Below are 27,947 nucleotides of genomic sequence, written 5' to 3'. Positions count from 1 at the left end.
TAGGTGAAAAAAAAGAAAAGAAAAGTCATTAAACCCATTACGAGAGCTCCATAGTATCGAGCAGCATCTCCCTGGCCGCACGTGGCTTCCCGTGTTTTTTACATGTTTTTTCGTCTCACGCCCAATCCCAGATTAACCTGGAGTTGTCAAAGGAGAAGGAAAGGTTCATTAAGAGTAAAAAAATCTATTATTGGCAGTCAGTTGACTGTTGTACACAATATGAAATCAATTTTCTTGAAACAATGCAACAATACTATGAACTTGTTACAATTTCTGTTTCTGCCCTCATTCATTGTTTTGGCTTGGTGATAAGTCTAATCATGCAAATATCTAATCGCAGGATTTAAATTCACATTAGTATTCTATATGTACCTGTGAAGGGGAAAGCAGTAAAGGTGCGTTAATTGTATGTAATGTGATTGTGAACACCTCTGCTTCATTTATGTAGGGGAAACCACCAACCAGTGGAAGCAAAGCCAAGTAAAATCCAGTCCTGACCGCCGCTGCTTCCTCAGGTCCATTTGACCCACTCACCTCTTAAAGAGACAAAAGCTAACCAGCGAGAGAAACTGCAAACACGAGACAGGACATAGGTGATCGCAGTTGGACACTGGATCATTAACCAAAACAAATTGTATAATTTATCTTTGGTTGTTCATTTGTTGGCATGTCAATATTCACTAAATGGACCCGTTTGCCTTGTATATTAATATAAGTGGGAGTACCTAAGTGGGGAGGGGAGTGGTCATATGGGCAGAGAGTGGATTGGAGGCTGAGCCTAAATTTAGGATTACAACATCCCACCCCCTATTCGCCCCTCATGTTAAATACTAAAATGTGAACAGTACAGATCAATATTCACTGACAGAGAGCCAACCCTGAGACTTGAGACACCCCAACCAATGAATGGTACGTACTTGACTAATTTTTGAATTCTAAGACATTGTTGTAGAACATGGTACATCATGTCTTTCTAAGGCTTTTTGATTTTGTTTCAAATAAGTTGTAAGATGACTTCAGCTCTGGGCATATTTTAATGATGTGAGATCTAAGGTTTAGTGTGGAATCATCCTGGGCTATTTCCCCAGATTTCAATGTAAAATATTTGTAAAGAACTAATCAATTCTGTATGCATGCTGTCTGAGGGCTGTTGCCACTCCCACCCATTCATGATGCAACATGTTAATCAATTTAAGGTAGGCCTGAACTTGATTGTGTAAATCTCTGCCTGTTTTTGAGTACATTAATTAAGGTCTTCAGATGGCATTTTAAGAGAGCCACAACCTTTTTTTGAGGAGTCATTAGACAAAAGATAATATTGCGCGGTATCAATGTGCGGTATCAATGTACTTGACATGTACTTACATGTTACCCTGAAATCTAGAACCTGTTTTGCTAACTTTCCACTCCTCGGCAAACATGACATGGAGTGGAATAATAACGCGAACAGACGGGTACCCAGGCTGCTTACATGTTACTTTACTTTTAAAATAAATACATGTGTATATGCATTACGTAATGCATCACTACATGTAGCTACTTGACTTGAAAACAGCCAAACTCATTCTGTTTTTATTGCTTGAAATAGTTAAAGCAGGCCTCTCAAATGGCAAGAACAGCAGCAGGCTGAAGGACCTGGTCCCTGTCCCTCAGCCCCAGTCAGAGGAGAAGATGCAGGAGAGGGGCCAATGGAGCAACAAACTGGAGTTCATCCTGTCTGTGATGGGATCCATCATCGGCCTGGGGAACATGTGGCGCTTTCCTTACCTCTGTTACAAGAACGGAGGAGGTGAGTTCTAAAGGATGAGCCCAGAGGAGGTCACAGACATTTAATTTTGAGTCACAAAGGCAAGCATGTATTGATGTGTTTTGACAGGTCAATATTTTAAATACGGATTTGTTCTTAATTGAAAATAATAGTTTGCAAATGATTTTCTTGACTTATTCATTTTAGCTCCTAGTGGAGCAAAGAGCCTCAACTGTGCATCTCCACCGACCGATTGCAAATGGCTATTTCAATTTCAGTTTCAATTTCAGAGGCCTAGCTATAAAAACAGTGTTGGGTGTAATTGGGACTCCGGCCTATTTAGATCAGGCCATGGGTTTAGGGAAATGCTTATGTAGGTGGTGCTACATCAGACATTTCTCTCTGTGGGGTGTATGGGATCAGAGGTTAGGGGTCAGAGAATGTCACAGCTGTTGTTTCCCCTCTGTCCTAAATAGCCTGTGGTCAAGCAGTTGCCCCTGCAGCGTTTGCCATGTTCCGGAAATCCATCCATCCAAGCACTCTAAACATCTTCAGATCGGCTGACGTCAAAAGTCGACAGACTGCGTCATTAACTCAGCTTGAAAATAAAATATGTTGACATTGATTGAGATTAATCACAGACTGAAATTGTAATCATTGAAACCCTATGGATGAAACACCTTATTATAGTGTCTACAAGAGGTAATTCATTCCTTGACAATCCTAGCCTTGTGGCATGGGGCATTATCTTGCTGAAAAAATCAATTTGCAGATGGATACACTGTTGCCATGAAGGGATGCACCTAAATGGCAATGATGTTCAGATATCCTGTGGCATTTAAATGTTGCGGCACTTTTATCAAGGGACCCAATGTGTGCCATGAAAACACACCCCACACCATCAATGTTGATACGCGGCATGATGGATGCATGTACTCGTGGTTTTCTCCATACTCTAGTCCTCCCATCAGTGTGAAATGGCAGGAACGGGGATTAATCAGACCAGGCAATGCTTTTACAATTCTCCAGTATCCAGTGTTTTCGTTCTTTAGCCCACTGGAACCACAGTTTCTTGTTTTTTTGCTGAAAGAAGTGGAACTCTGTAATGTCGTCAGCTGCCATACCCCATTCGTGTCAAGGTACGATGAGTTGTGCATTCTTTTATGGGTCTTTGGGCACCACTGTTGTACTTGACTGTCAGTTGACTAACTGTAGCCCGTCTGTTACTCTGCACAATTCGTGTCAGCCTCCTTTTGTTCTCTTTCATCAATGTCCCGTTTTCGACCACTGGCCTGCCATTGGCTGGATGTCCTTTGGGTGGTGGACCATTCTTGATACACACAGGAAACCCAGCAGCGTTGCAGTTCTTGACACACTCAAACCGGGGTGCCTGGCACCTACTATCATACCCCGTTCAAAGGCACTTGAATCTTTTGTCTTGCTCATTCACCCTCTGAATGGCACACACACAATCCATGTCTCAATTGTCTTGAGGCTTAAAAATCCTTCTTTAACCTGTCTCCTCCCTTTCATCTACACTGATTTGAAATGGATTTAACAGGTGACATCAATAAGGGATCATAGCTTTTACCTGGATTCACCTGGTCAGTCTGTCATGGAAAGAGCAGGTGTTCCTAATGTTTTTTGTACACTCATTGTATATTCTTTGTATGACTCTCTCCATTTCCCGTCCCCCAGGTGCATTTCTCATCCCCTACCTGATCTTCCTGTTCACCTGTGGCATACCTGTGTTCTTCCTGGAGACTGCTCTGGGCCAGTACACCAGCGAGGGAGGCATCACCTGCTGGAGGAAGATCAGTCCACTGTTTGAGGGTAACCTGCTCTTTCTTATGGGAGTATATCTTCCTTTTAGGCATTATACTGTAAATAAAGTTATGCCATACAATAAGGGTTTGCGTCCGAGCTTTTTACACTTTTTCATGTATCACTATTCTATGTACTATGCAATAAACAATATGTACTTATATTGTAATTACATAGTTACTAACATGTTTTTACCTGGTTTTAGTGACACTTACTACAAAGTGGGACTTTTGATTTACTTTCTATTCATTCCTCCCTGTCCTTGCTCCAGGTCTTGGCTATGGCACCCAGATCATCGTGGCTCTGCTGAACTCCTACTACATCGTGGTCCTGGCGTGGGGAATCTTCTACCTGTCTTTCTCCTTCTCCTGGGAACTCCCTTGGTCCTCCTGCAACAACACCTGGAATACAAGTGAGACAACAATAATAATGGAAAGGTTAACTATGTTTTAAAGTGGCTTTGCTGTATGGAGCGATATTACAAATAAAAAAAGATTTGAATTCCAATAAAATGTATGTTGGCACTCCATATTACTGCTTTAACACTAGTCGGTGATTATGGTGGTAATGATGCAAAATGTACTTTTTTTTTATCTAAGAAAATTGCGTGGAGTTTCAGAGGAGGAACTATTCTGTCAACTACACCCTGCCTGAAAACTCCACATCCCCCGTCATTGAATTCTGGGAGTAAGTATTCAAAGCAATTACATTGTTGGAAGTTACAATCTATCTGCAATATTAAAGCTGATCTACTCCAAAAAAAATTATATAATTTTTTAAAAATAAAACGCACCTCTCTTTGTTATTCAACACATCTCCATTGAAATAAGATTTTTGTCCAGGACTACGCTTAATCTGTGTCCGGGAAACCGGACCCTGAAGTCTTAAAGCTTTTATGATATTTTAACCTTATTTGGAGTAGCTGAGGGTCCTTAAAATCGGAATATCTAAACTAGAATTGTTACTGCACTTCGTCCATTGTGATTTCGTTCTGACCCCCTGTGTTATGTGTTTATTCAGGAGAAGAGCCTTGAGGCTGTCGTCCGGCATCGACCACATGGGCTCTCTGAACTGGGACCTGGCCCTCTGTCTGGCCATCGCCTGGGTCATGTGTTACTTCTGCATCTGGAAAGGGGTCAAATCCACTGGGAAGGTGGGCTTGTTTCTTTCAATTCTTCCTGTCTTCGTTTGCTTCACCAGGGTCATGTTCATTAGGCATTAACCCCTTACACTCATGGGAATTGGCCTATATTGATAGGGCTAAATTGAAATGTTTCTTACTGAAGAAATATGAAAAGTATATGCATAACCATGGTAGCAATCAAAAGGGAACAGTTTGGGGATTATGGGAAAATTATTAGACTAAAGTTGATAACAAAACAGTTAATCTGACACGAGACTGAATCCAAACATTACACTGTTGATTTTATGTGCATTTACTGTACTTTTCGCCACATTTGTTGATAACGAAATATGAAAATACTCTGGATACATACAGTAACATAAGAATATTCATGGTGATTTGGGGTAGGTGCAACAAAAAAAATACAAGGTTTTGAGTGATAGGTCTAACTGGTGTCTCCAAGTGGCCACACAACTCTCCAAAGTGTGCACAGTTCCTATGTAATTGCAATACACTTTTATGACTCAAAGAAGAGTTTTCTACTATAAGGTGCTTTTTTGAGCTCACCTTGCTGTGCCGTTGAGGAACTAGATCAAGCAGACTTGTAGTTTTCTTTGGAACTCTCGTGTGGCTCAGTTGGTAGAGCATGGCACTTGACGTTGGTGGCACCTTAATTGGGGAGGACGGGCTCGTGGTAATGGCTGGAGTGGAATCAGTGGAATGATATCAAACACATGGTTTCCATGTGTTTAATGCCATTCCATTTGCTCCGTTCTGGCCATTTATTATGAGCTGTCCTCCCCTCAGCAGCCTCCTGTGGCACCAGGGTTGTGGGTTCTATTCCCACGGGGGACCAGTACAAACAAATATGAAAATGTTTGCACTCACTACTGTAAGTCGCTCTATATAAGAGTGTCTGCTCAATGACTAAAATGTAATGTGAAATGAACACAGCCCTGCATCCCCGCCTTTTACACAATTACTGTTGTTTACGCATTCCAAAAATTGTCCATTATAAATCGCAATCTGGTCAGGTGGGCGTCATTTGAAAGAGTGTCTATTGCCAACATGGCTAGCTAAGTAACAGATCAGGGTCATGTTCATCTTACAAGGCAATTCGAAGAAGCAGATTGTAATTTTCGTGTGCATAGAATAGAATGACGAGTGCATTCAAATGCGTGTTCCCCTTCACATTTCTTCACCATGTGACAAACCAGCTCATTCTGTTCAGAACAACCCATGGTAAGACGCCATATTGTCTTGTAACTGTACATCAAGCATAGTGATCATAAACGTTAACAATGTATATTACATGGGTTTTATGATATGGAAATGTGAAGTGCACATTTGGACTAATGGGTGATTGGCTTGCTTGTATGACATCAAAGCGGTATTTATTCTAATCTCTAACGTCTCATCTTTCGAAATACGTCGAGTCCTCTTAATTTACAGCATTTCCCTCAGACAACAAAAAAAAAAATTCTCACTCAGACAACAAAAAAGTTGCAAAAGTTGCCCAACTAGTAGGAGGGATGGGGGCAACTTCTTGTCCCGCGTGGTTTTGAACCGCTTTCAGTCAAAACCAATACTGGGCTGTAAAGCGGAGACCTTGAGCTCTGACGTAATGTATAGCATGTTACTGTACAGCCACTGCGTTCCAATTTAGGCGCTTATCAGTGTCCAAATCTTCTATTTTGAACCTGTATACGGGTACGAGTGTAAAGAGTTACACAGAAGAAGCAGGGTGAAACAAAGAGGGACTACCTGGACTTGTTCAATAAGAAACACTAATTTCTTCCAATGAATAAAATAAAACGTGTTTTCCCTTAATGAACATGAGCCTGATCTGTTGGATCACCGAACTTTTCAATATGATTCCATCCAATCTATAGGTGGTGTACTTCACAGCTACCTTCCCCTACCTGATGCTGATAGTTCTGCTGATTCGAGGAGTCACTTTACCTGGAGCGGACCTAGGGATCAAGTTCTACCTATACCCTGACCTGTCAAGACTAGCAGACCCTCAGGTATGTACCACAACAACAATAATAACCCCTGGCCCATGCTGTTACATAATAGAAACCCTGTTGACTGAACCACACACTCACACTCGCATCAGGTAGCTTATTGTTGTGGAAGCAATGGTATGCCTGGCTGAAATTACATTTTATACTCAGAATAGCAAACAAACAGTCTACTTTCAGCATTTTACGGTGACGTGACTATCAGAACATAATTATGTTTGGGACTGGCATGATTTCAAATAAATTCTCTGTAATAGTTATCTCAATATTACCCAAAGTCTTCCCAGACTGGGGAATTTGAAGTTCCTTAGGTGAAGGTCCTCCAGGTGTGGGTGTAGATATCCCAGGGTTCCCTGCTAGCTGGAATGCTATTTTTTGCTCAGTCCATCTGTGTTCCATGAAAAAGTCTGTAGCAGGCTGTGAGTGGTGGGGTTGCACGGAGGGGCAGGACACTGCAGTGAAGGTAAACACTGACCTCCAGGACCCTCCGGCTGCTAGACTCCCCCTCAGAGTCTCAGGGCTCAGCCCTCAACTGGCTTAGCCTGGTCTGGACCAAAGCCCGGTCTTTTCAGGTTCAGCATCAAAGTGCTGTTCTCCACATGGTGGGCTGGGAAATTTGGGAATTGGAACTCACTGGTGGGCCGCAACATGGCTGATGCCATAGATTTAGAGTTTGGCAAACTCAGTACCAAAACCAATTGTGTTTGTCTGCAGGGGGGTTTGAACCAGTGGGATTGATGGCATTGACACCACAGCTTTCGCCTGCCCTTTCTCGAAACCCACCCATCCACACCCTAGCGGGGGGCAGATATTTTGATTGCATCATCATCCCAGGGCCTTTTGTTGCCCCCAATCTCACCTCAGATCTTCAATGTCTGGTTGGTGATTGAGAGGTGGGGATCGTTAATCAATGTTTAGACCACAAGACGTTTAACTGACTGGTTGACAATTCACCTCTGCAGTGTCACTGGTCCACTGATTAGGTGAACTCATTAGGGACAGAGAGGAAGAGAAAGGAAAAACAAGCATGTGATGTGGTACTCCACATGAGGCTGCTCTTTAAGTCTCACATTCTCAAAACACACATGACTAGAGGTGTGTTTTATTTATCCACGTGCATCGTGTGTTGTACGTTTTCAAGCATTTGGGACAGATGTAAACATTTTTTTAAATAAATGTTGGCCCACAGTCAGGAAACCTGCCAAAACAAAAACAGGTGACTCTCGATTACTTTTTAAAAGGAGGTTTGTATTTATTCATGAGCTTAGGCATGATCCAATAGCATCCCTAGATGACACACCTTTGTATTTATTAGTCCATTTTCTTCTACAGTAGTTGCTTGACTGTCCTCTGTTTGTGTACCCCCCACCTCTCTCTGTATGACAGGTATGGATGGATGCAGGCACCCAGATCTTCTTCTCCTATGCCATCTGTCTAGGCTCCCTCATAGCATTGGGGAGTTACAACAAGTACAACAACAACTGCTACAAGTACGCTAAAGATGCATTAAACACACTTACCAAACATGCAATCACTCACACACACTGTTAATTAAGCTTCTGTTAATTAAACTCTCCTTAAATCTTCATATTTTTGGTGTCTTGTATTGCAGAGACTGCCTGGCCCTGTGCTTCCTGAACAGTGGGACAAGCTTTGTGGCAGGCTTTGCCATTTTCTCCATCCTGGGTTTCATGGCTTATGAACAGGATGTCCCCATCTCAGAGGTAGCAGAGTCTGGTGAGTGTGTGTGTGTGTGTGTTAACTTCAATAATTTGTTCAAATGCAAGTATAATGTTATTTCGCTTTTTATTTCGCTATTATATATGATTCCCTGTTTTCTCTTCATTAGGTCCTGGTCTGGCCTTCATTGCGTACCCTCGTGCTGTGGCTATGATGCCGTTTTCTTCACTATGGGCCATCTTCTTCTTTATCATGATCATCCTGCTAGGGTTGGACAGTCAAGTAAGGCCTCTTAAGTAATTTACAATGTTTATGAACATACTGTCAAGCAAATGGACCCGGTTAAGGATAGAATGGACCATTTCTGTACAACGGGAACTGAGAGGAGATCCGAGAGCATCACTATGTAACCAAACATTCCTAGCCTAACATGATATCAAAGATGCTCACTATTTATGTTACCAAACATGCCTATAACTGAGATTTGTTAAAATACCTCTCCCTTTCTCTCCAGTTTGTGTGTGTAGAGAGCTTGACAACGGCCATGGTGGACATGTACCCCGAGGTGTTCCGTCGTAAGAACCGCAGGGAGCTCTTTCTGGCTTTAGTGGCCTTCATCTCCTTCCTCATGGGCCTGGTCATGCTGATGGAGGTAGGCATCACATTTGGAATTAACCCTCATGGGTTAGTTAGGGGGACAAACCTGCCTGGGGACTGGGTTGGGGATAAACCCTCAAGGGCTATTTCATTGTGTTCTTTAGCTGTAATATGCAGACAGACATAAAGTCTAACTTACCAGGTGGCTGGTCGAGATCTCATTCAAAGTAAACAAAAAATATCTATATTTAGATTTGATTTATTAGCTAGGACATTTTCATTTTGTGGATAGAAACCACTTCAGAGTGGCTAACAACCTTGTTACTGTGGTTCAGGACAGCGTAACACATTCATTTATACACTACATGACCAAAAGTATGTGGACACCAGGGGCCTCCCGAGTGGTGCAACGGTCTAAGGCACTGCATCGCAGTGTTGAGGCGTCACTACTGCCTGGGGGTTCGATCCCAGGCTGTGTCACAGCCGGCCTTGACCGGATGTCCCATAGGGCGGCGCACAATTGACCCAGCGTTGTCCTGGTTAGGGGAGGGTTTGGCCAGGGGGGATTTCCTTGGCTCATTGCACTCTAATGACTCCTGTGTGGTGGGCCTGGCGCCTGCAAGCTGACTTTGATCGTCTGTTGAGCGGTGTTTCATCCGACACATTGGTGCGGCTGGCTTCCGGGTTAAGCGAGCCGATGTTAAGAATCAGCGCAGCTTGGCAGGTCATGTTTCGGAGGACGCATGACTCTACCTTCGCCTCTCCCGAGCCCGTTGGGGAGTTGCAGCGTTGAGACAAGATCGTAACTACCAATTGGATATCACGAAATTGGGGAGAAAAAGGGGGTAAATAAAACAACAGAAAAGTATGTGGACACCTTCTCGTCGAACATCTCATTCCAAAATCATGGGCATTAATATGGAGTTGGTCCCCCCTTTGCTGCTATAACAGCCTCCAATCATCTGGGTAGGCTTTCCACTAGATGGTGGAACATTACTGCGGGGACTTGCTTCCATTCAGCCACAAGAGCATTACTGAGGTCGGGCACTGATGTTGGGGGATTAGGCCTGGTTTGCCTTCGTCGTTCCAATTCATCCCAAAGGTGTTTGATGGGGTTGAGGTCAGGGCTCTGTGCAGGCCAGGCAAGTTCTTCCACACCGATCTCAACAAACCATTTCTGTATGGACCTCACTTTGTGCACAGGGGGCATTGTCATGCTGAAACAGGAAAGGGCCTTCCTCAAACTGTTGCCACAAAGTTGGAAGGCAGAATCGTCTAGAATGTCATTGTATGTTATAGTGTTAAGATTTCCCTTCACTCGAACCATGAAAAACAGCCTCAGACCATTATGCCTCCTCCACCAAACTTTACAGTTGACACTATGCATTGGGAGCAGGTAGCGTTCTCCTGGCATCGGCCAAACCCAGATTCGTCCGTCGGACTGCCAGATGGTGAAGCGTGATTCATCATTCCAGAGAACTTGTTTCCACTGCTCCAGAGTCCAATGGCGGCGAGCTTTACACCACTCCAGCCGACACTTGGCATTGCGCTTGGTGAACTTAGGCTTGTGTGCGGCTGTTCAGCCATGGAAACCCATTTCATGAAGCTCCCGACAAACAGTTCTTGTGCTGACATTGTTTCCAGAGGCAGTTTGGAATTCGGTAGTGAGTGTTGCAACCGAGGACAGACGATTTTTACGCGCTACGCACTTCAGCATTCGGCAGTCCTGTTCTGTCAGCTTGTGTGGCCTACCACTTCGCAGCTGAGCCGTTATTGCTCCTAGACATTTCCACTTCACAATAACAGCACTTACAGTTGATCGGGGCATCTCTAGCAGGGCAGAAATTTGATGAACTAACTTGTTGGAAAGGTGGCATCTCATGACTGTGCCATGTTGAAAGTCACTGAGCTCTTTAGTAAGGCCATTCCACTGCCAATGTTTGTCTATGGAGATTGCATGGTCGTGTGCTTGATTTTATACACCTGTCAGCAATGGGTGTGGCTGAAATAGTCCCCTGTATCTCAGTTGGTAGAGCATGGAGCATGGCGCTTGTAACGCCAGGGTTGTGGGTTCGTTTCCCACAGGGGGCCAGTATGAAAATGTATGCACTCACTAACTGTAAGTCGCTCTGGATAAGAGCATCTGCTAAAATGTAAATTGTAAATAGCCGAATAATTTTGTATATAGAGTGTACAGTGGGGAGAAGAAGTATTTGATACACTGCCGATTTTGCAGGTTTTCCTACTTACAAAGCATGTAGAGGTCTGTAAAAATCCAGAAAATCACATTCTATGATTTTTAAGTAATTAATTAGCATTTTATTGCATGATATAAGTATTTGGTACAGAAACCTTTGTTTGCAATTACAGAGATCATACGTTTCCTGTAGGTCTTGACCAGGTTTGCACACACTGCAGCAGGGATTTTGGCCCACTCCTCCATACAGACCTTCTCCAGATCCTTCAGGTTTCGGGGCTGTGGCTGGGCAATACGGACTTTCAGCTCCCTCCAAAGATTTTCTATTGGGTTCAGGTCTGGAGACTGGCTAGGCCACTCCAGGACCTTGAGATGCTTCTTACGGAGCCACTCCTTAGTTGCCCTGGCTGTGTGTTTCGGGTCGTTGTCATGCTGGAAGACCCAGCCACGACCCATCTTCAATGCTCTTACTGAGGGAAGGAGGTTGTTGGCCAAGATCTCGCGATACACGGCCCCATCCATCCTCCCCTCAATACGGTGCAGTCGTCCTGTCCCCTTTGCAGAAAAGCATCCCCAAAGAATGATGTTTCCACCTCCATGCTTCACGGTTGGGATGGTGTTCTTGGGGTTGTACTCATCCTTCTTCTTCCTCCAAACACGGCGAGTGGAGTTTAGACCAAAAAGCTCTATTTTTGTCTCATCAGACCACATGACCTTCTCCCATTCCTCCTCTGGATCATCCAGATGGTCATTGGCAAACTTCAGACGGGCCTGGACATGCGCTGGCTTGAGCAGGGGGACCTTGCGTGCGCTGCAGGATTTTAATCCATGACGGCGTAGTGTGTTACTAATGGTTTTCTTTGAGACTGTGGTCCCAGCTCTCTTCAGGTCATTGACCAGGTCCTGCTGTGTAGTTCTGGGCTGATCCCTCACCTTCCTCATGATCATTGATGCCCCACGAGGTGAGATCTTGCATGGAGCCCCAGACCGAGGGTGATTGACCGTCATCTTGAACTTCTTCCATTTTCTAATAATTGCACCAACAGTTGTTGCCTTCTCACCAAGCTGCTTGCCTATTGTCCTTTAGCCCATCCCAGCCTTGTGCAGGTCTACAATTTTATCCCTGATGTCCTTACACAGCTCTCTGGTCTTGGCCATTGTGGAGAGGTTGGAGTCTGTTTGATTGAATGTTTGGACAGGTGTCTTTTATACATGTAACGAGTTCAAACAGGTGCAGTTAATACAGGTAATGAGTGGAGAACAGGAGGGCTTCTTAAAGAAAAACTAACAGGTCTGTGAGAGCCGGAAATCTTACTGGTTGGTAGGTGATCAAATACTTATGTCATGCAATAAAATGCAAATGAATTACTTAAAAATCATACATTGTGATTTTCTGGATTTTAGTTTTAGATTCCGTCTCTCACAGTTAGTGTACCTATGATAAAAATTACAGACCTCTACATGCTTTGTAAGTAGGAAAACCTGAAATCGGCAGTGTATCAAATACTTGTTCTCCCCACTGTATGTATGCCAGGTGGGTTGTCACTGCAGGCTTTTGAGTTGTTTTCTTGTCTCTCTTCAGGGTGGGATGTATGTGTTCCAGCTGATGGACTACTATGCTGCTAGTGGCATGTGTCTTCTCTTCATGGCCATCTTTGAGACGGTCTCCATCGCATGGGTCTATGGTAAGTTAGAATCCAATAAAATAATAACCTGATGGAACCTTCAAAAGATCTTTACACCATATCAATCCCCCAAAGACAGAACTGTCATTGGTTTAATCTGGAGTTTATGCCAGAGTACAGTGCATTCGGAAAGTATTCAGACCACTTCACCTTTTCCACAAAAACTGTTTTTTTGAAATGTTTGTTAATTTATAAAAAATAAAATAAATAAATACCTTATTTACATAAGTATTCAGACCCTTTGCTATGAGACTAGAAATTGAGCTCAGGTGCATCCTGTTTCCATTGATAATCCTTGAGATGTTTCTGCAACTTGATTGGAGTCCACCTGTGGTAAATTCAATTGAGTGGGCATGATTTGGAAAGGCACACACCTGTCTATATACAGTCCCACAGTTGACAGTGTATGTAAGAACAAAAACCAAGCCATGAGGTCGAAGGAATTGTCCGTAGAGCTCCGAGACAGGATTGTGTCGGAGCACAGATCTGGGGAAGGGTACCAAAAAATATCTGCAGCGTCACGTCTGGAGGAAAACTGGCACCATCCCTACGGTGAAGCATGGTGGTGGCAGCATCATGCTGTGGAGATGTTTTTCAGCGGCAGGGACTGGAAGACCAGTCAGGATCGAAGGAAAGATGAACGGAGCAAAGTACAGAGAGATCCTTGATGAAAACCTGCTCCAGGAAAACCTGCTCAGGACCTCAGACTGGGGCGAAGGTTCACTTTCCAACAGGAAAACAACCCTAAGCACACAGCCAAGACAATGCAGGAGTGGCTTCGGGACAAGTCTCTGAATGTCTGTGAGTGGCCCAGTCAGAGCCCGGACTTGAATCCGATCTAACATCACTGGAGAGACCTGAAAATAGCTGTGCAGCGACGCTCCCCATCCAACCTGACAGAGCTTGAGAGGATCTGCAGAGAAGAATGGGAGAAACTCCCCAAATACAGGTATGCCAAGCTTGTAGCATCATACCCAAGAAGACCAGAGGCTGTAATAGCTGGCAAAGGTGCTTCAACAAAGTACTGAGTAAAGGGCCTGAATACTTATGTAAATGTGATATTTATGTTTTTTTATTTTATAATTTACAAAACATTTGACAAACCTGTTTTTGCTTTGTCATTATAGGGTATTGTGTGTAGATTGATGAGAGAGAGAGAAAAAAAGTGTAATCCATTTTAGAAGAAGGCTGTAACGTAACAAAATGTGAAAGTCAAGGGGTCTGAATACTTTCCAAATGCGCTGTATATTCCTGACCTTTGATAGTACTGTTCAGAGACTGCTTCATAGTCCCAATTGTTGACATTTATGTCCACAGCTCTTGTTATGACCAAACCCAGCATGGTTAGCCTGTCTCTCTGTTGTATGTTGTTCCAGGTGTCGACCGCTTCTATGATAACATTGAAGACATGATTGGCTACCGTCCAGGACCTTACATTAAATACTGCTGGCTGTATGTCACCCCAGCCACATGCATTGTGAGTGACCTACAAACCCATTTAAACTCTCGTATACAGTATAAAATGCAATTCGTTAGGGAAAATATTTGTTTCCTGACCAGGAAAAATCTGTGCCCTAGACAGATCACATGATCTGGAAAAACTCCAGTTACAGTTGTAAACATTGACGGCCCCAGTCAAGGCCCACTGCTAAATTGACTGCAAATACTTTTGTTTTCTCTAGGCCACCTTTGCATTCTCCCTCATCAAGTACACCCCTCTGAAGTACAACAATGAGTATGTGTACCCCTGGTGGGGCTATGTGATAGGCTGGCTCCTGGCTCTTGCCTCCATGGTCTGCATCCCTCTCTGGATTATCTACAAACTCGCCACCACAGAAGGAACACTCAGAGAGGTGAATTTAGGTTCCTTTGCTTACTGAACATTTCCTCTAGATACAACTACCAATTGGATATCACGAAATTGGGGAGAAAAGGGGGGTACAAAAATAAAATTAAAAAAGTATGTGGACACCTGCTCGTCGAACATCTCATTCCAGAATCATGGGCATTAATATGGAGTTGGTCCCCCCTTTGCTGCTTTAACAGCCTCCACTATTCTGGGAAGGCTTTCCAATAGACGTTGGAACATTGCTGCGGGGACTTGCTTCCATTCAGCCACAAGAGCATTAGTGAGATTGGGCAATTAGGCCTGGCTCCCAGTTGGCGTTCCAATTCATTCCAAAGGTGTTCGATGGGGTTGAGGTCAGGGCTCTGTGCAGGCCAGTCAAGTTCTTCCACACAGATCTCGACAAACCATTTCTGTATGGACCTTGTTTTGTGCGTGGGGGCATTGTATAGCACTTTCTGTATAGCACTTTGTGGGTCTTTATAAATACATTTGATTGATTGTCTTGCTGAAACAGGAAAGGGCCTTCCCCAAACTGTTGCCACAAAGTTGGAAGCACAGAATGTATGCTGTAGTGTGAAGATTTCCCTTCACTGGAAATAAGGGGCCTAGCCCGAACCATGAAAAACAGCACCAGACCATTATTCCTCCTCCACCAAACTTTACAGTTGGCACTATACATTGGGGCAGGTAGCGTTCTCCTGGCATCCGCCAAACCCAGATTCGTCCGTCGGACTGCCAGATGATGAAGCATGATTCATCCCTCCAGAGAACGCATTTCCACTGCTCCAGAGTCCAATGGCGGTGAGCTTTACACCACTCCAGCCAATGCTTGTGTGCGGCTGCTCTGCCATAGAAACCATTTCATGAAGCTGCTAACAAACAGTTCTTGTGCTGACGTTGCTTCCAGAGGCAGTTTGGAACTCGGTAGTGAGTGTTGCAACCGAGGACAGACGCTTCAGCACTCGGCGGTCCCGTTCTGTGAGCTTGTGTTGCCTACCACTTCGCGGCTGAGCCGTTGTTGCTCCAGCGCGTACAGTTGACCGGGGCAGCTCGAACTGACTTGGTGCCACGCTGAAAGTCGTGGAGCTCTTCAGTAATGCCATTCTACTGGCAATGTTTGTGTATGGAGATTGCATGGGTGTGGCTGAAATAGCTGAATCCAATAATTTGAAGTGGTGTCCACATACTTTTGTGTGTGTGTGTGTGTATGTATGTATGTATGTATGTACAGTGGGGAGAACAAGTATTTGATACACTGCCGATTTTGCAGGTTTTCCTACTTACAAAGCATGTAGAGGTCTGTAATTTTTATCATAGGTACACTTCAACTGTGAGAGACGGAATCTAAAACAAAAATCCAGAAAATCACATTGTATGATTTTAAAGTAATTAATTAGCATTTTATTGCATGACATAAGTATTTGATACATCAGAAAAGCAGAACTTAATATTTGGTACAGAAACCTTTGTTTGCAATTACAGAGATCATACGTTTCCTGTAGGTCTTGACCAGGTTTGCACACACTGCAGCAGGGATTTTGGCCCACTCCTCCATACAGACCTTCTCCAGATCCTTCAGGTTTCGGGGCTGTGGCTGGGCAATACGGACTTTCAGCTCCCTCCAAAGATTTTATATTGGGTTCAGGTCTGGAGACTGGCTAGGCCACTCCAGGACCTTGAGATGCTTCTTACGGAGCCACTCCTTAGTTGCCCTGGCTGTGTGTTTGGGGTCGTTGTCATGCTGGAAGACCCAGCCACGACCCATCTTCAATGCTCTTACTGAGGGAAGGAGGTTGTTGGCCAAGATCTCGCGATACATGGCCCCATCCATCCTCCCCTCAATACGGTGCAGTCGTCCTGTCCCCTTTGCAGAAATGCATCCCCAAAGAATGATGTTTCCACCTCCATGCTTCACGGTTGGGATGGTGTTCTTGGGGTTGTACTCATCCTTCTTCTTCCTCCAAACACGGCGAGTGGAGTTTAGACCAAAAAGCTCAATTTTTGTCTCATCAGACCACATGACCTTCTCCCATTCCTCCTCTGGATCATCCAGATGGTCATTGGCAAACTTCAGACGGGCCTGGACATGCGCTGGCTTGAGCAGGGGGACCTTGCGTGCGCTGCAGGATTTTAATCCATGACGGTGTAGTGTGTTACTAATGGTTTTCTTTGAGACTGTGGTCCCAGCTCTCTTCAGGTCATTGACCAGGTCCTGCCGTGTAGTTCTGTGCTGATCCCTCACCTTCCTCATGATCATTGATGCCCCACGAGGTGAGATCTTGCATGGAGCCCCAGACCGAGGGCGATTGACCGTCATCTTGAACTTCTTCCATTTTCTAATAATTGCGCCAACAGTTGTTGCCTTCTCACCAAGCTGCTTGCCTATTGTTCTGTAGCCCATCCCAGCCTTGTGCAGGTCTACAATTTTCTTACTGGTTGGTAGGTGATCAAATACTTATGTCATGCAATAAAATGCAAATTAATTACTTAAAAATCATACAATGTGGTTTTCTGGATTTTTGTTTTAGATTCCGTCTCTCACAGTTGAAGTGTACCTATGATAAAAATTACAGACCTCTACATGCTTTGTAAGTAGGAAAACCTGCAAAATCGGCAGTGTATCAAATACTTGTTCTCCCCACTGTATGTGTGTGTGTGTGTATATATTAGTGTAGGTTTTGAGAGCAATGGAGGGGAATGAAAACAAAAATGTATGCACTCTGGATAAGAGCGTCTGCTAAATGACACATTTTTTTTTTAAATGAATGATGTGTGACAGAATATAGTAACATTAGAGAAGTATTGTAGACCAAAAGCCCATTTTTTCTGTTAACTGAATCTGAAATCATTGGTTTTATGAATGTTTGGTTGGATGCGTTACTGTATGTGAATAATTTCGGCGGCGCACAATTGGCCCAGCGTCGTCCAGGGTAGGGGAGGGAATGGCCGGCAGGGATGTAGCTCAGTTGATAGAGCATGGCGTTTGCAACGCCAGGGTTGTGGGTTCGTTTCCCACGGGGGGCCAGTATAAAAATAAATAAATATGTAAGTCGCTCTGGATAAGAGCGTCTGCTAAATGACTAAAATGTAAAAATGTAAATGTAATTTCTGCTTTTTGTAAATTAGACACCAATATAAAACACATTATTAATAATAGTTATCTTTCAATTATTCGTTTCGACATCTCACTGTGGGATTCACCAGAATATCCTAAGTAGCTCGAAGACAGACAGGTCGAGTGGCGAATTAGGGAGTCCCTCCACTCATACTATAGAGCCACTCGCCCGACTTGATCTGTTTTCCTGTTTAACTGATCACAGTTGTGCTGTTAACGTTACCAGTGTTGCCAACTTAGCGACTTTGTCGCTATATTTAGCGAGTATTCAGACCCCTCTAGCGACACATTTTCAAAAAAGCGACTAGTGACAAATCTAGCGACTTTTTATGGTGTTATTGATGACTTTTGGAGACTGACGTGAAAGCATATATCGTTCTTACTCTTCTCAACGAGCAGCGGGTGCTGCCGTGGGCCCCACCCGGGCCCCACCCCCGTCCCAAAGCACTCACAGGCGGCCCAGTCCTCGCGCAGCAGTCCCTCCCAGCTGCTGTCAGAGCAGGAGATGTTCACCCCTCCGCGTCCAGACTGCAAATGAATTGCGCATGCGGGAAGCCGCCGCTGTCTGTTCCTGCCCTGGCTTACATTCAGGGCGGGATATAAATGTAGGGTGTTTTTTACTCACCTTTTGTCTCTACCACAACGTTATTCCTCTCTCCTACAGCGTCCATCACAATTACATGCACATGGCCAATTATGCAAATTAGGTGATGACGTCATTTAGTGACTTCTAGCAACTTTTAGGACAGCCAATAGCTACTTTCCATACTGAGGAGTTGGCAACACTGAAGGTTACATCGCAGAGCGCAGGATTAACAGCTCTCGTCTTTTGTGTTGGGTGACTACCAAAAGGAACATTTTCAAATTTCGGGTAAGAATTTGCTTCACTGATTTTCTTCCTTCGTCTCCAGTTGTAGCTAGCGTCACAAGGCTAGCTGTGGAGACTTAGCTAGCTTAGTTTCCAGATTAGCTATACTACTGACTAGCTTTTCTGCATCGAAGGGTAGAATTTCTAGTTCGCGCTGTCGTTTAATTCAACCCTCCACCGGCGTTGACTAGATTGCTTATTGGTCGAGAGCCATGCTTTTGTTCGTCGCAAGACCACACAGTGCTAGCTTCCTTTGGCTAACTTTGTGCTAACTAGCTAGGCAACTAGCCCATGTAGCGAATTCTAGCTGCGTTCACATTGTTATAGGATCAGCTTCTCTGGCTAGCACTATGCTAACTAACTAGGCTACTAGCCCAAGTGGCGAACGTTGGTTACATATTACTTTGTTCTCCCCAGGGGGTACCAAGCAAGGCCCCAGCACCAGCACACCTGTGCCTATGGAGGGTGTACATTTCGGGCAAGGACATACACTCCCTGTGTGTCGTCTGCCTGGCTATTGTTAAATTGCATCAATTCAAATCTGGTATAGGAACAAAAAGAGGTCAATACACGTCTTCTAAAATAGACTAGTATTTTAATTAATGCAAACACTTGAATGGTAAATATGATGTTCGTATATACGGGCCCACTGAAACACCACGCAGGGCAGACAGAGAACTGAGCTATTGTTATAAGTTCTTATTTAAATACTCTGACAGAGATAGTTCCCGCTCCCTGCTGGGCCTGTCAGAATAGAGGCTGGGTGTGGTTTAAACTTACCCAACCTATCGTTGGCGCTCAGGCTGGTCCCAGCCCCTTGGCGCTTCACTGTTGCCAGGTGTTAGTTGTTTCTGTTGCAGTACACATGTCCTTGAGCGGTTTAACAAAGAGGCATTGTTTGTGTGTGAGACACAAGTCTATCTCAGCCTACCCCCTAACGGTTCCTCACATTAATCACAGCTTGTTATGTTAAACAATCTATATCAGTACAGCACAAACCTATTATGTTTAATCATTAATGTATTCTTTCTAAGCTAGGCATCACATCTAGTTGTAAGAAAATAGATCCCCACAGTATCGAACACGCGGAAGCTGCGTTCGACAACCCCCGGCCAAGCATCCATTGTGGAGTTATGCGGTTAACACACTCAGCCGGAGAATGCGCAAAGCAGCCCAACGTGGTTCGTCTCCCACTCTTAACTCGAGCGGGGAGACTGCCTCGCAGACCCAGCCCTCATGGGCCGACGTCATGGATGGCTTCCCCGACGATTGCGAGGGTATGACCGACCTCCTCCAGGCAGCTGAGGAGGAAGAGGATGAGGAGAAGCAAGCCGCTCGGCCCTCTTTCGCCCTTAGCAGGGCATCAATGGCGGATGATATTCATTCATTTACGTCTGCAAACGGGCAGTATTGAGTTGGCCGAACCCGTGGGGGGTAACTCTCCTCTCGCACCATCCCAGGCAAACAACTTCTCCCAGCTATCTCAGTTTGTGTGGCGGAAGCCAAATGCAATTGGAATAAACCTTTGTCTGGCAAGGTTCAAAGCTGACTTTTTGTCAACATGAATGTCGAGGACATGGTGGAGCTGGCCCTTGACTGGTGGTCGAGCCATCACTGGCCAACCTCCTCCATCCCAGTGCCTTGTTAATGACGGGCACTTCTCTCCCTGGTAAGACAGACCGCTTCTCCGCATCTATCTAGCAAAAGGTCTATGTGTCTTCCACATGTTCTGTATGGGTGTTGAATGTTACATTCCTACTACTGGCTTACCAGGCCAATTTGATGTTGGAGATGCACAATCTCATATTGATTGGCAAGCCTAACCCAGACCTTTGGGATGAGATCTGTGTTGTCACAGATCTCAACCTCCGAGCCTTCAGGGGTGCCGTTCAAGGCTGCAGCCGTGCCATAAGCATTGCAGTGGTAAGGGAGAGAGCTTTGTGGCTCAACCTGTCCAGCCTGTTGGACAGGGAGAAAGCAGATTTCCTTTACGCTCATGTTGAGCAGATGGAACTGTTTGGGCCGGCTCTGACCTCCATGCGGCAGAAGTGCGAACTTCGAAAGAAGGAGGGCAAAGCCTTCAACTTCTGTCTGCCCGTAGACCCGGGAATCGTGGCTACCGGCCTACCCCTACACAAGCCAAGGCTTCGTTGCAGGGAAAGGGCAATTCTCTGGCACCAGGGCTTTCCGCGGGAAGCCCCCAGCAATGCAGCGGGCATCGACCCAACAGTTTGAATTCCCTAACGGGCCAACAGTGGGGAAAACAGTCCTTTGTTGCAGCTGCAGCGAGGTCTTTCTGTGTGGAAGAAGGGGTGCCCGACCTAGGGGTACGCCCCCTGCGGCAGAGAGGGGCAGCCAAAATTGTATCGTTGAGAGGGATGAGGCAAAAGAAATGGCAATTAAGTCTGGCTGCGCAACCGATTTGGCAATCATACTGCAAATTGAGAAATCATGTGATCATGGGTCTGACAACTTGGATGGAAAACTACTGAGGATAATAGCGGACGATTTTGCCACTCCTATTTGCCATATCTACAATTTAAGCCTACTAGAAAGTGTGTGCCCTCTGGCCTGGAGGGAAGCAAAAGTAATTCCGCTACCTAAGACTAGTAAAGCCCCCTTTACTGGCTCAAATAGCCGACCAATCAGCCTGTTACCAACCCGTGGTAAAGTTTTGGGAAAATTTGTGTTTGACCAGATACAATGCTAATTTACAGTAAACAAATTGACAACAGATTTTCAGCACGCTTACAGGGAAGGACATTCAACAAGCACAGCACTTATACAAATGACTGATGTTTGGCTGAGAGAAATTGATGATAACAAGAACAGTGCGGCTTTTGACTTTATCAATCATAGTATGCTAGTGGAAAAAACGTGTGTTATGGCTTTACACCCCCTGCTATATTGTGGATAAAGAGTTACCTGTCTAACAGAACACAGAGGGTGTTCTTTAATGGAAGCTTCTCCAACATAATGCAGGTAGAATCAGGAATTCCCCAGGGCAGCTGTCTAGGCCCCTTATTTTTTCAATCTTTACTAACGACATGCTTGTGTGTATGTACGTGGATGACTCGACTATACACGTCAGCTACTACAGCAACTGAAATGACTGCAACACTTAACAAAGAGCTGCAGTTAGATTCAGAATGGGTGAATAAATTAGTTCTAAATATTTCAAAAACCAAAAGCATTGTATTTGGGACAAATCATTCACTAAACCCTAAACCTCAACTAAATCTTGTAATAAATAATGTGGAAATTGAGCAAGTTGAGGTGACTAAACTGCTTGGAGTAACCTTGGATTGTAAACTGTCATGGTCAAAACATATTGATACAACAGTAGCTAAGATGGGGAGAAGTCTGTCCATAATAAAGCGCTGCTCTGCCTTCTTAACAGCACTATCAACAAGGCAGGTCCTACAGGCTCTAGTTTTGACACACCTGGAGTACTGTTCAGTCGTGTGGTCAGGTGCCACAAAGAGGGACTTAGGAAAATTGCAGTTGGCTCAGAACAGGGCAGCACGGCTGGCCCTTGGATGTACACAGAGCGCAAACATTAATAATATGCATGTCAATCTCTCCTGGCTCAAAGTAGAGGAGAGATTTACTTCATCACTACTTGTATTTGTGAGAGGTATTGACATGTTGAAAGCACCGAGCTGTCTGTTTAAATTACTATCACACAGCTCAGACACCCATGCATACCCCACAAGACATGCCACCAGAGGTCTCTTCACAGTCCCCAAGTCTAGACAGACTATGGGAGGCACACTGTACTACATAGAGCCATGACTACATGGAACTCTATTCCACATCAGGTAACTGATGCAAGCAGTAGAATCAGATTTTAAAAACAGATACAAATACAACTTATGGAACAGGGGGGACTGTGAAGCACCACAAACATAGGCACGAATACATGCATACACACATGATAACATGGATTTTGTGTTGTAGATATGTGGTAGAGGACACACACTTAGTATGTTGTGAATTTTGTAATGTACAGTGGGGAAAAAAAGTATTTAGTCAGACACCAATTGTGCAAGTTCTCCCACTTAAAAAGATGAGAGAGCCTGTAATTTTCATCATAGGTACACGTCAACTATGACAGACAAAATGAGAAAAAAAATTCCAGAAAATCCCATTGTAGGATTATTAATGAATTTATTTGCAAATTATGGTGGAAAATAAGTATTTGGTCAATAACAAAAGTTTCTTAATACTTTGTTATATCCCCTTTGTTGGCAATGACACAGGTCAAACGTTTTCTGTAAGTCTTCACAAGGTTTTCACACACTGTTAATGGTATTTTGGCCCATTCCTCCATGCAGATCTCCTCTAGAGCAGTGATGTTTTGGGGCTGTCGCTGGGCAACACGGACTTTCAACTCCCTCCAAAGATTTTCTATGGGGTTGAGATCTGGAGACTGGCTAGGCCACTCCAGGACCTTGAAATGCTTCTTACGAAGCCACTCCTTCGTTGCCCGGGCGGTGTGTTTGGGATCATTGTCATGCTGAAAGACCCAGCCACGTTTCATCTTCAATGCCCTTGCTGATGGAAGGAGGTTTTCACTCAAAATCTCACGATACATGGCCCCATTCATTCTTTCCTTTACACGGATCAGTCGTCCTGGTCCCTTTGCAGAAAAACAGCCCCAAAGCATGATGTTTCCACCCCCATGCTTCACAGTAGGTATGGTGTTATTTGGATGCAACTCAGCATTCTTTGTCCTCCAAACACGACGAGTTGAGTTTTTATCAAAAAGTTATATTTTGGTTTCATCTGACCATATGACATTCTCCCAATCCTCTTCTGGATCATCCAAATGCACTCTAGCAAACTTCAGACGGGCCTGGACATGTACTGGCTTAAGCAGGGGGACACGTCTTCACTGCAGGATTTGAGTCCCTGGCGGCGTAGTGTGTTACTGATGGTAGGCTTTATTACTTTGGTACCAGCTCTCTGCAGGTCATTCACTAAGTCCCCCCGTGTGGTTCTGGGATATTTGCTCACTGTTCTTGTGATCATTTTGACCCCACGGGGTGAGATCTTGCGTGGAGCCCCAGATCGAGGGAGATTATCAGTGGTCTTGTATGTCTTCCATTTCCTAATAATTGCTCCCACAGTTGATTTATTCAAACCAAGCTGCTTACCTATTGCAGATTCAGTCTTCCCAGCCTGGTGCAGGTCTACAATTTTGTTTCTGGTGTCCTTTGACAGCTCTTTGGTCTTGGCCATAGTGGAGTTTGGAGTGTGACTGTTTGAGGTTGTGGACAGGTGTCTTTTATACTGATAACAAGTTCAAACAGGTGCCATTAATACAGGGAACGAGTGGAGGACAGAGGAGCCTCTTAAAGAAGAAGTTACAGGTCTTTGAGAGCCAGAAATCTTGCTTGTTTGTTGGTGACCAAATACTTATTTTCCACCATAATTTGCAAATAAATTCATTAAAAATCCTACAATGTGATTTTCTGGATTTTATTTTCTCAATTTCTCTGTCATAGTTGACGTGTACCTATGATGAAAATTACAGGCCTCTCTCATCTTTTTAAGTGGGAGAACTTGCACAATTGGTCGCTGACTAAATACTTTTTTTCCCCACTGTATAACTGCCTTCATTTTGCCGGACCCCAGCTAATGGGGATCCGTAATAAATACAAATACAAACAGTTCACTCTGTGTTCTGGCCTGCCTCTTCTTGGGTAGAGCACAGAGGGGGAGAGGCACATCTGTGCTCCTAAAACCCTTCCCTTTGTGCAGCAACTGTTGAATGTTTTTTCTCTCAAGGAAGACGTAGGGAATCCACTCTACCCCAGAGTGCCTTCCATGCCACGGCTCTCCCCTTGGCTCTAGTTCAAGCAGCCGGGACAGGAAAACTAATTGTCAGTAACCACCAAGCACTGTCCCCATGTTCCAGTGTGTCAACACTGGCCTTTTCAATTCAAAAAGTTTCTGATGTATCCAGGCATCATGCCAAGGACACGAAAATGACTCTACATCGCCACCAGAGGGAATGCTGGACTGGCACCACTGGTGAGCGAGAGTCTATTGACCTGTGGGGGACTCGCCAGCAGAGCAGGGAACTGGCGCCCATGAGCAGTCCAGCCCTGGATCCGGTCCACAGTGACGAAGGGGTACAGACTGCAGTTTGCTCTGAGACCACCCATTTCCAATGGAATTTTGGAATCAGTAGCGACTGGTGACTTTGCACGCATACTAGAGCAGGAAGTCTTCTCTCTATTAAGCAAATGGGCTGTCAAGGCGATACCAGCGGCAGAGAGCCACCTCAGTTTTTACGCCGGGTCCTTCCTGGTTCCTGAAAAAGGAGGGGTTTGCCACATTTTAGACTTAGTGTCCTCAACAGCTATCTGACGAAGTTCATGTTCCGTATGCTTATGTTAAATTTTACATTTTAGTCATTTAGCAGACGCTCTTATCCAGAGCGACTTACAGTTAGTGAGTGCATACATTCTTTTCATGAGCTGTCTCATCAAGGCGACTGGTTCACCTCAGTCGACCTGCAGGATGCTTATTTTCACATACAGTAAGAATCCTGCCTGCACAGAACAGACAATATGACTGTACTGTCGTATATCAACCGCCAGGGTGGCACTCGCTCCATGTGCTTACACAGAATATTTGTCTGGATTATTCTGTGGAGCAGAGCACACCTACTGTCCCTACGCACGACTCATGTCCCGGGCGTACTGAATGTAGAAGCGGACTTATTGTCCAGAGGGAATCCCCATCTAAGGGAGACTCTTTCCCCAAGTGGTGACAGATCTGGGCAAGATACGGTCAAGCGTCCATGGATCTCTTTGTGTTGCAAGAACACACGCCCTGCAGGAGACACAGTGGGTGTTGCTTTACACTTTTCCTCCCCTCAGCCTCATACTCCCCACTCTGGCCAGAGTGAGGGAAGAAGGATTATCCCTCATCTTGGTAGCCCCGCGATGGCAAGGCAAGCTCTGGATAGCAGAGATCACTCTCCTGCTATACAACAAGCCTTGTCAACTCTTGTTACGCAGGGACCTGCTGACCCAAGCGAACAGAAGATTTTTCACCCTCACTCAGAAGCCATGGCCCTCTGGGCCTGGTCCATGAGAAGTTAAATCTGGATGCGGCAGTCTTGCCTCGTCATTGAGAAGATCCAGAGTGCTAGGGCCCCTTCTACATGCCCACTGTATGGAAATAAGTGGTTGGTTTTTGAGAAGTGGTGTGACCAAAAACAGATAATTCCTTACCAATGCTCTGTATCCAAGGTTTTATGCTTCTTGCAGGACCTTTTGGACAGAGGGAAGGCTTTCACCACTGTTAAGGTCTATCTAGACACTATCTCGGCCTGTCATATAGGCTTCCACAAAAACACGGTAGGAAAACATCCCCTGTCATGTTGTTTCATGAAGGGAGCCTGTTGCTTACGTCCTGTTCCCAAGCCTCGTCATGGAATTTGTCTATTGTGCTTGAGGCTGTTTCACAGCAGCCTTTTGAGCCGCTGGAAAGCGTGGAGATTAAATATCTTGCCTTTAAGACCGCTTTACTGGTTGCCCTTATGTCCGCAAAAGCGAGTGAGTGAGCTACATGAACTGTTAGTTTACAATTCGTTCCTGCAGTTTGCCCGGGGCTTTTCCAGGGTCACCTTGTTGCCCAAACCCGCTTTTATGCCCAAGGTTGGCAACAATTACAATTGTTTCGCCTTGGAGCTTGTGCCTTTCCACCCTCCTTTTTATGGAAGAGGAGCGGCTACACTGTTTCTGTCCATTATGCGTGTTGCGCATATACTTGGATAGGACGAGAGCTTAGCGCAAGAGCGACCAACTCTTTGTGTCTTGGGCGCCTCCCTGCATGGTGAGGCCCCTCTCATCAACGGTTGTCTCATTGGATTGTGGGTGCTATTATATTGGCCTATAATAGCAAGGGGTTACAGCCTCTGGAGGGCCTAATGGCTCACACCACCAGAGGTATGGTCACCTCTTGGGCACTGTTCAAGGGAATCTCCTTGCAGGAGATTTGCGATGTGGCTTGTTGGGCATCCCCTCATACTTTTGAGGTTCTACCGACTAGACGTCACTGCGCCTTCATTAGCGCATACTGTCCACGGTGTCGGGGCCTCTGAGGGTTGATGTTGAGACTGCCTGGCTTCAGAGAGCATGTGCGATACAGAAGCTGGACATATCCCACAGTGAGATGTCGACTCAAATAATTTAAAGAGAGCTTAAGGTTACTTGTGTAACCCCAGTTCTCTAATATTATGAGTGTGACATCTCACCACATTCCCCTACTCGCAAGCGTGTGAGGAAGTTTGTCACGTTCGAGAGTGATCAGAGGGCAGCGGAGTGACTCTTTATTATGAGGGAAGGGGCTCACTCAATCGCCACGCTACCTGTCTGTGTACAACTTATTCTGGAGTAGTTAGATGTCTCACCCATATTATCAGAAAACTGGGGTTAAGCAAGTAACCTTAAGTTTCTCAGTCCAGTGTTTTTATGACCATTGTTTCATTCCACTATGATACACAACATTACTAACATTATCTCAATCTACTCAGTCCGTAATGCTTTATTCATTTTTCTCATTTTCTCTGCAGCGCATTCACATCCTCCTCCAGCCCTCTAACGACCTACCCAAAACCAAGAGAGAACAGGAGAGGATGCTGGCCACCTTCGCCCCCAAGGGCGAGGGAGGCATGGAGCCAGTAGGGGTACCAAACAAAGATGGCTACCTCCCAGTGGGGGTGAAGGACTCAAACTGCTAAGAAGACCCCAGTGACAGTTGGAGTGACTCTTTCAGTCAATTAAGTCATTTTGGGAAATTAACTGAAATTCCAATTAAAGAGAAAGTGCATCAGGCAGCCAGATAAGCAATGAGAGAGAGGAACAATCGTGCACTCTTGCATCCCATAAGCTCTCTTTTACGGAACCAATGGGCTTTCAGGTAGAAAACAAGACGACTGTGTTCAATTACAAAAGCTTATTTCTCATTGTTCAATGGACACTGATCTACACGTGTATAATATTGTCTGTCTATGGGAGATTGTTGTTAGGCCTACTGTATTGTATTCCATATTGTATTAAAGGAATCATCCCACTGGGCACAGATGTCAATTCAACGTCTTCCATGTTGGTTCAACGTTATTTCATTGAAGTTACGTGGAAACAACATGGAAGACGTTGAATTGACATCTGTGCCCAGTGGGATGGTAAAGAAAAAGAAGCTGTACATTACAAATGAG

The 27,947-nt window shown here is 44.8% G+C and overlaps 1 protein-coding gene across 1 annotated transcript; it reads left to right on the top strand.

Moving 5' to 3' along the window:
- The first annotated feature begins 1,656 nt into the window (after positions 1–1,656).
- LOC311129416 (sodium- and chloride-dependent GABA transporter 2-like) lies at positions 1,657–27,776 on the top strand. The gene is made up of 14 exons (XM_084161700.1): positions 1,657–1,789; positions 3,446–3,580; positions 3,843–3,983; positions 4,171–4,258; positions 4,592–4,724; positions 6,587–6,721; positions 8,105–8,208; positions 8,331–8,455; positions 8,568–8,680; positions 8,913–9,050; positions 12,775–12,877; positions 14,254–14,354; positions 14,560–14,730; positions 27,303–27,776. Exons 1-14 carry the CDS (start codon positions 1,672–1,674, stop codon positions 27,468–27,470), a joined length of 1,773 nt encoding a protein of 590 aa, XP_084017826.1. The 5' UTR covers positions 1,657–1,671; the 3' UTR covers positions 27,471–27,776.
- The last annotated feature ends 171 nt before the right edge of the window (positions 27,777–27,947 follow it).

The sequence above is a fragment of the Coregonus lavaretus genome, assembly GCF_964263955.1.
Source record: "Coregonus lavaretus genome assembly, chromosome: 5".
Taxonomy (NCBI): domain Eukaryota; kingdom Metazoa; phylum Chordata; class Actinopteri; order Salmoniformes; family Salmonidae; genus Coregonus; species Coregonus lavaretus.
The sequence above is the reverse complement of the archived record's forward strand: the minus strand, read 5'-3'. Positions and strand labels throughout refer to the sequence as shown.

Excerpts from the sequence above, each read along its gene's own strand:
- LOC311129416 (XM_084161700.1), top strand. The coding sequence starts at position 1,672 with ATGCAGGAGAGGGGCCAATGGAGCAACAAACTGGAGTTCATCCTGTCT. Across the intron at positions 4,725-6,586 it reads GGGTCAAATCCACTGGGAAG|GTGGTGTACTTCACAGCTAC; the intron begins GTGGGCTTGTTT and ends TCCAATCTATAG. Across the intron at positions 14,731-27,302 it reads CAGAAGGAACACTCAGAGAG|CGCATTCACATCCTCCTCCA; the intron begins GTGAATTTAGGT and ends TTTTCTCTGCAG.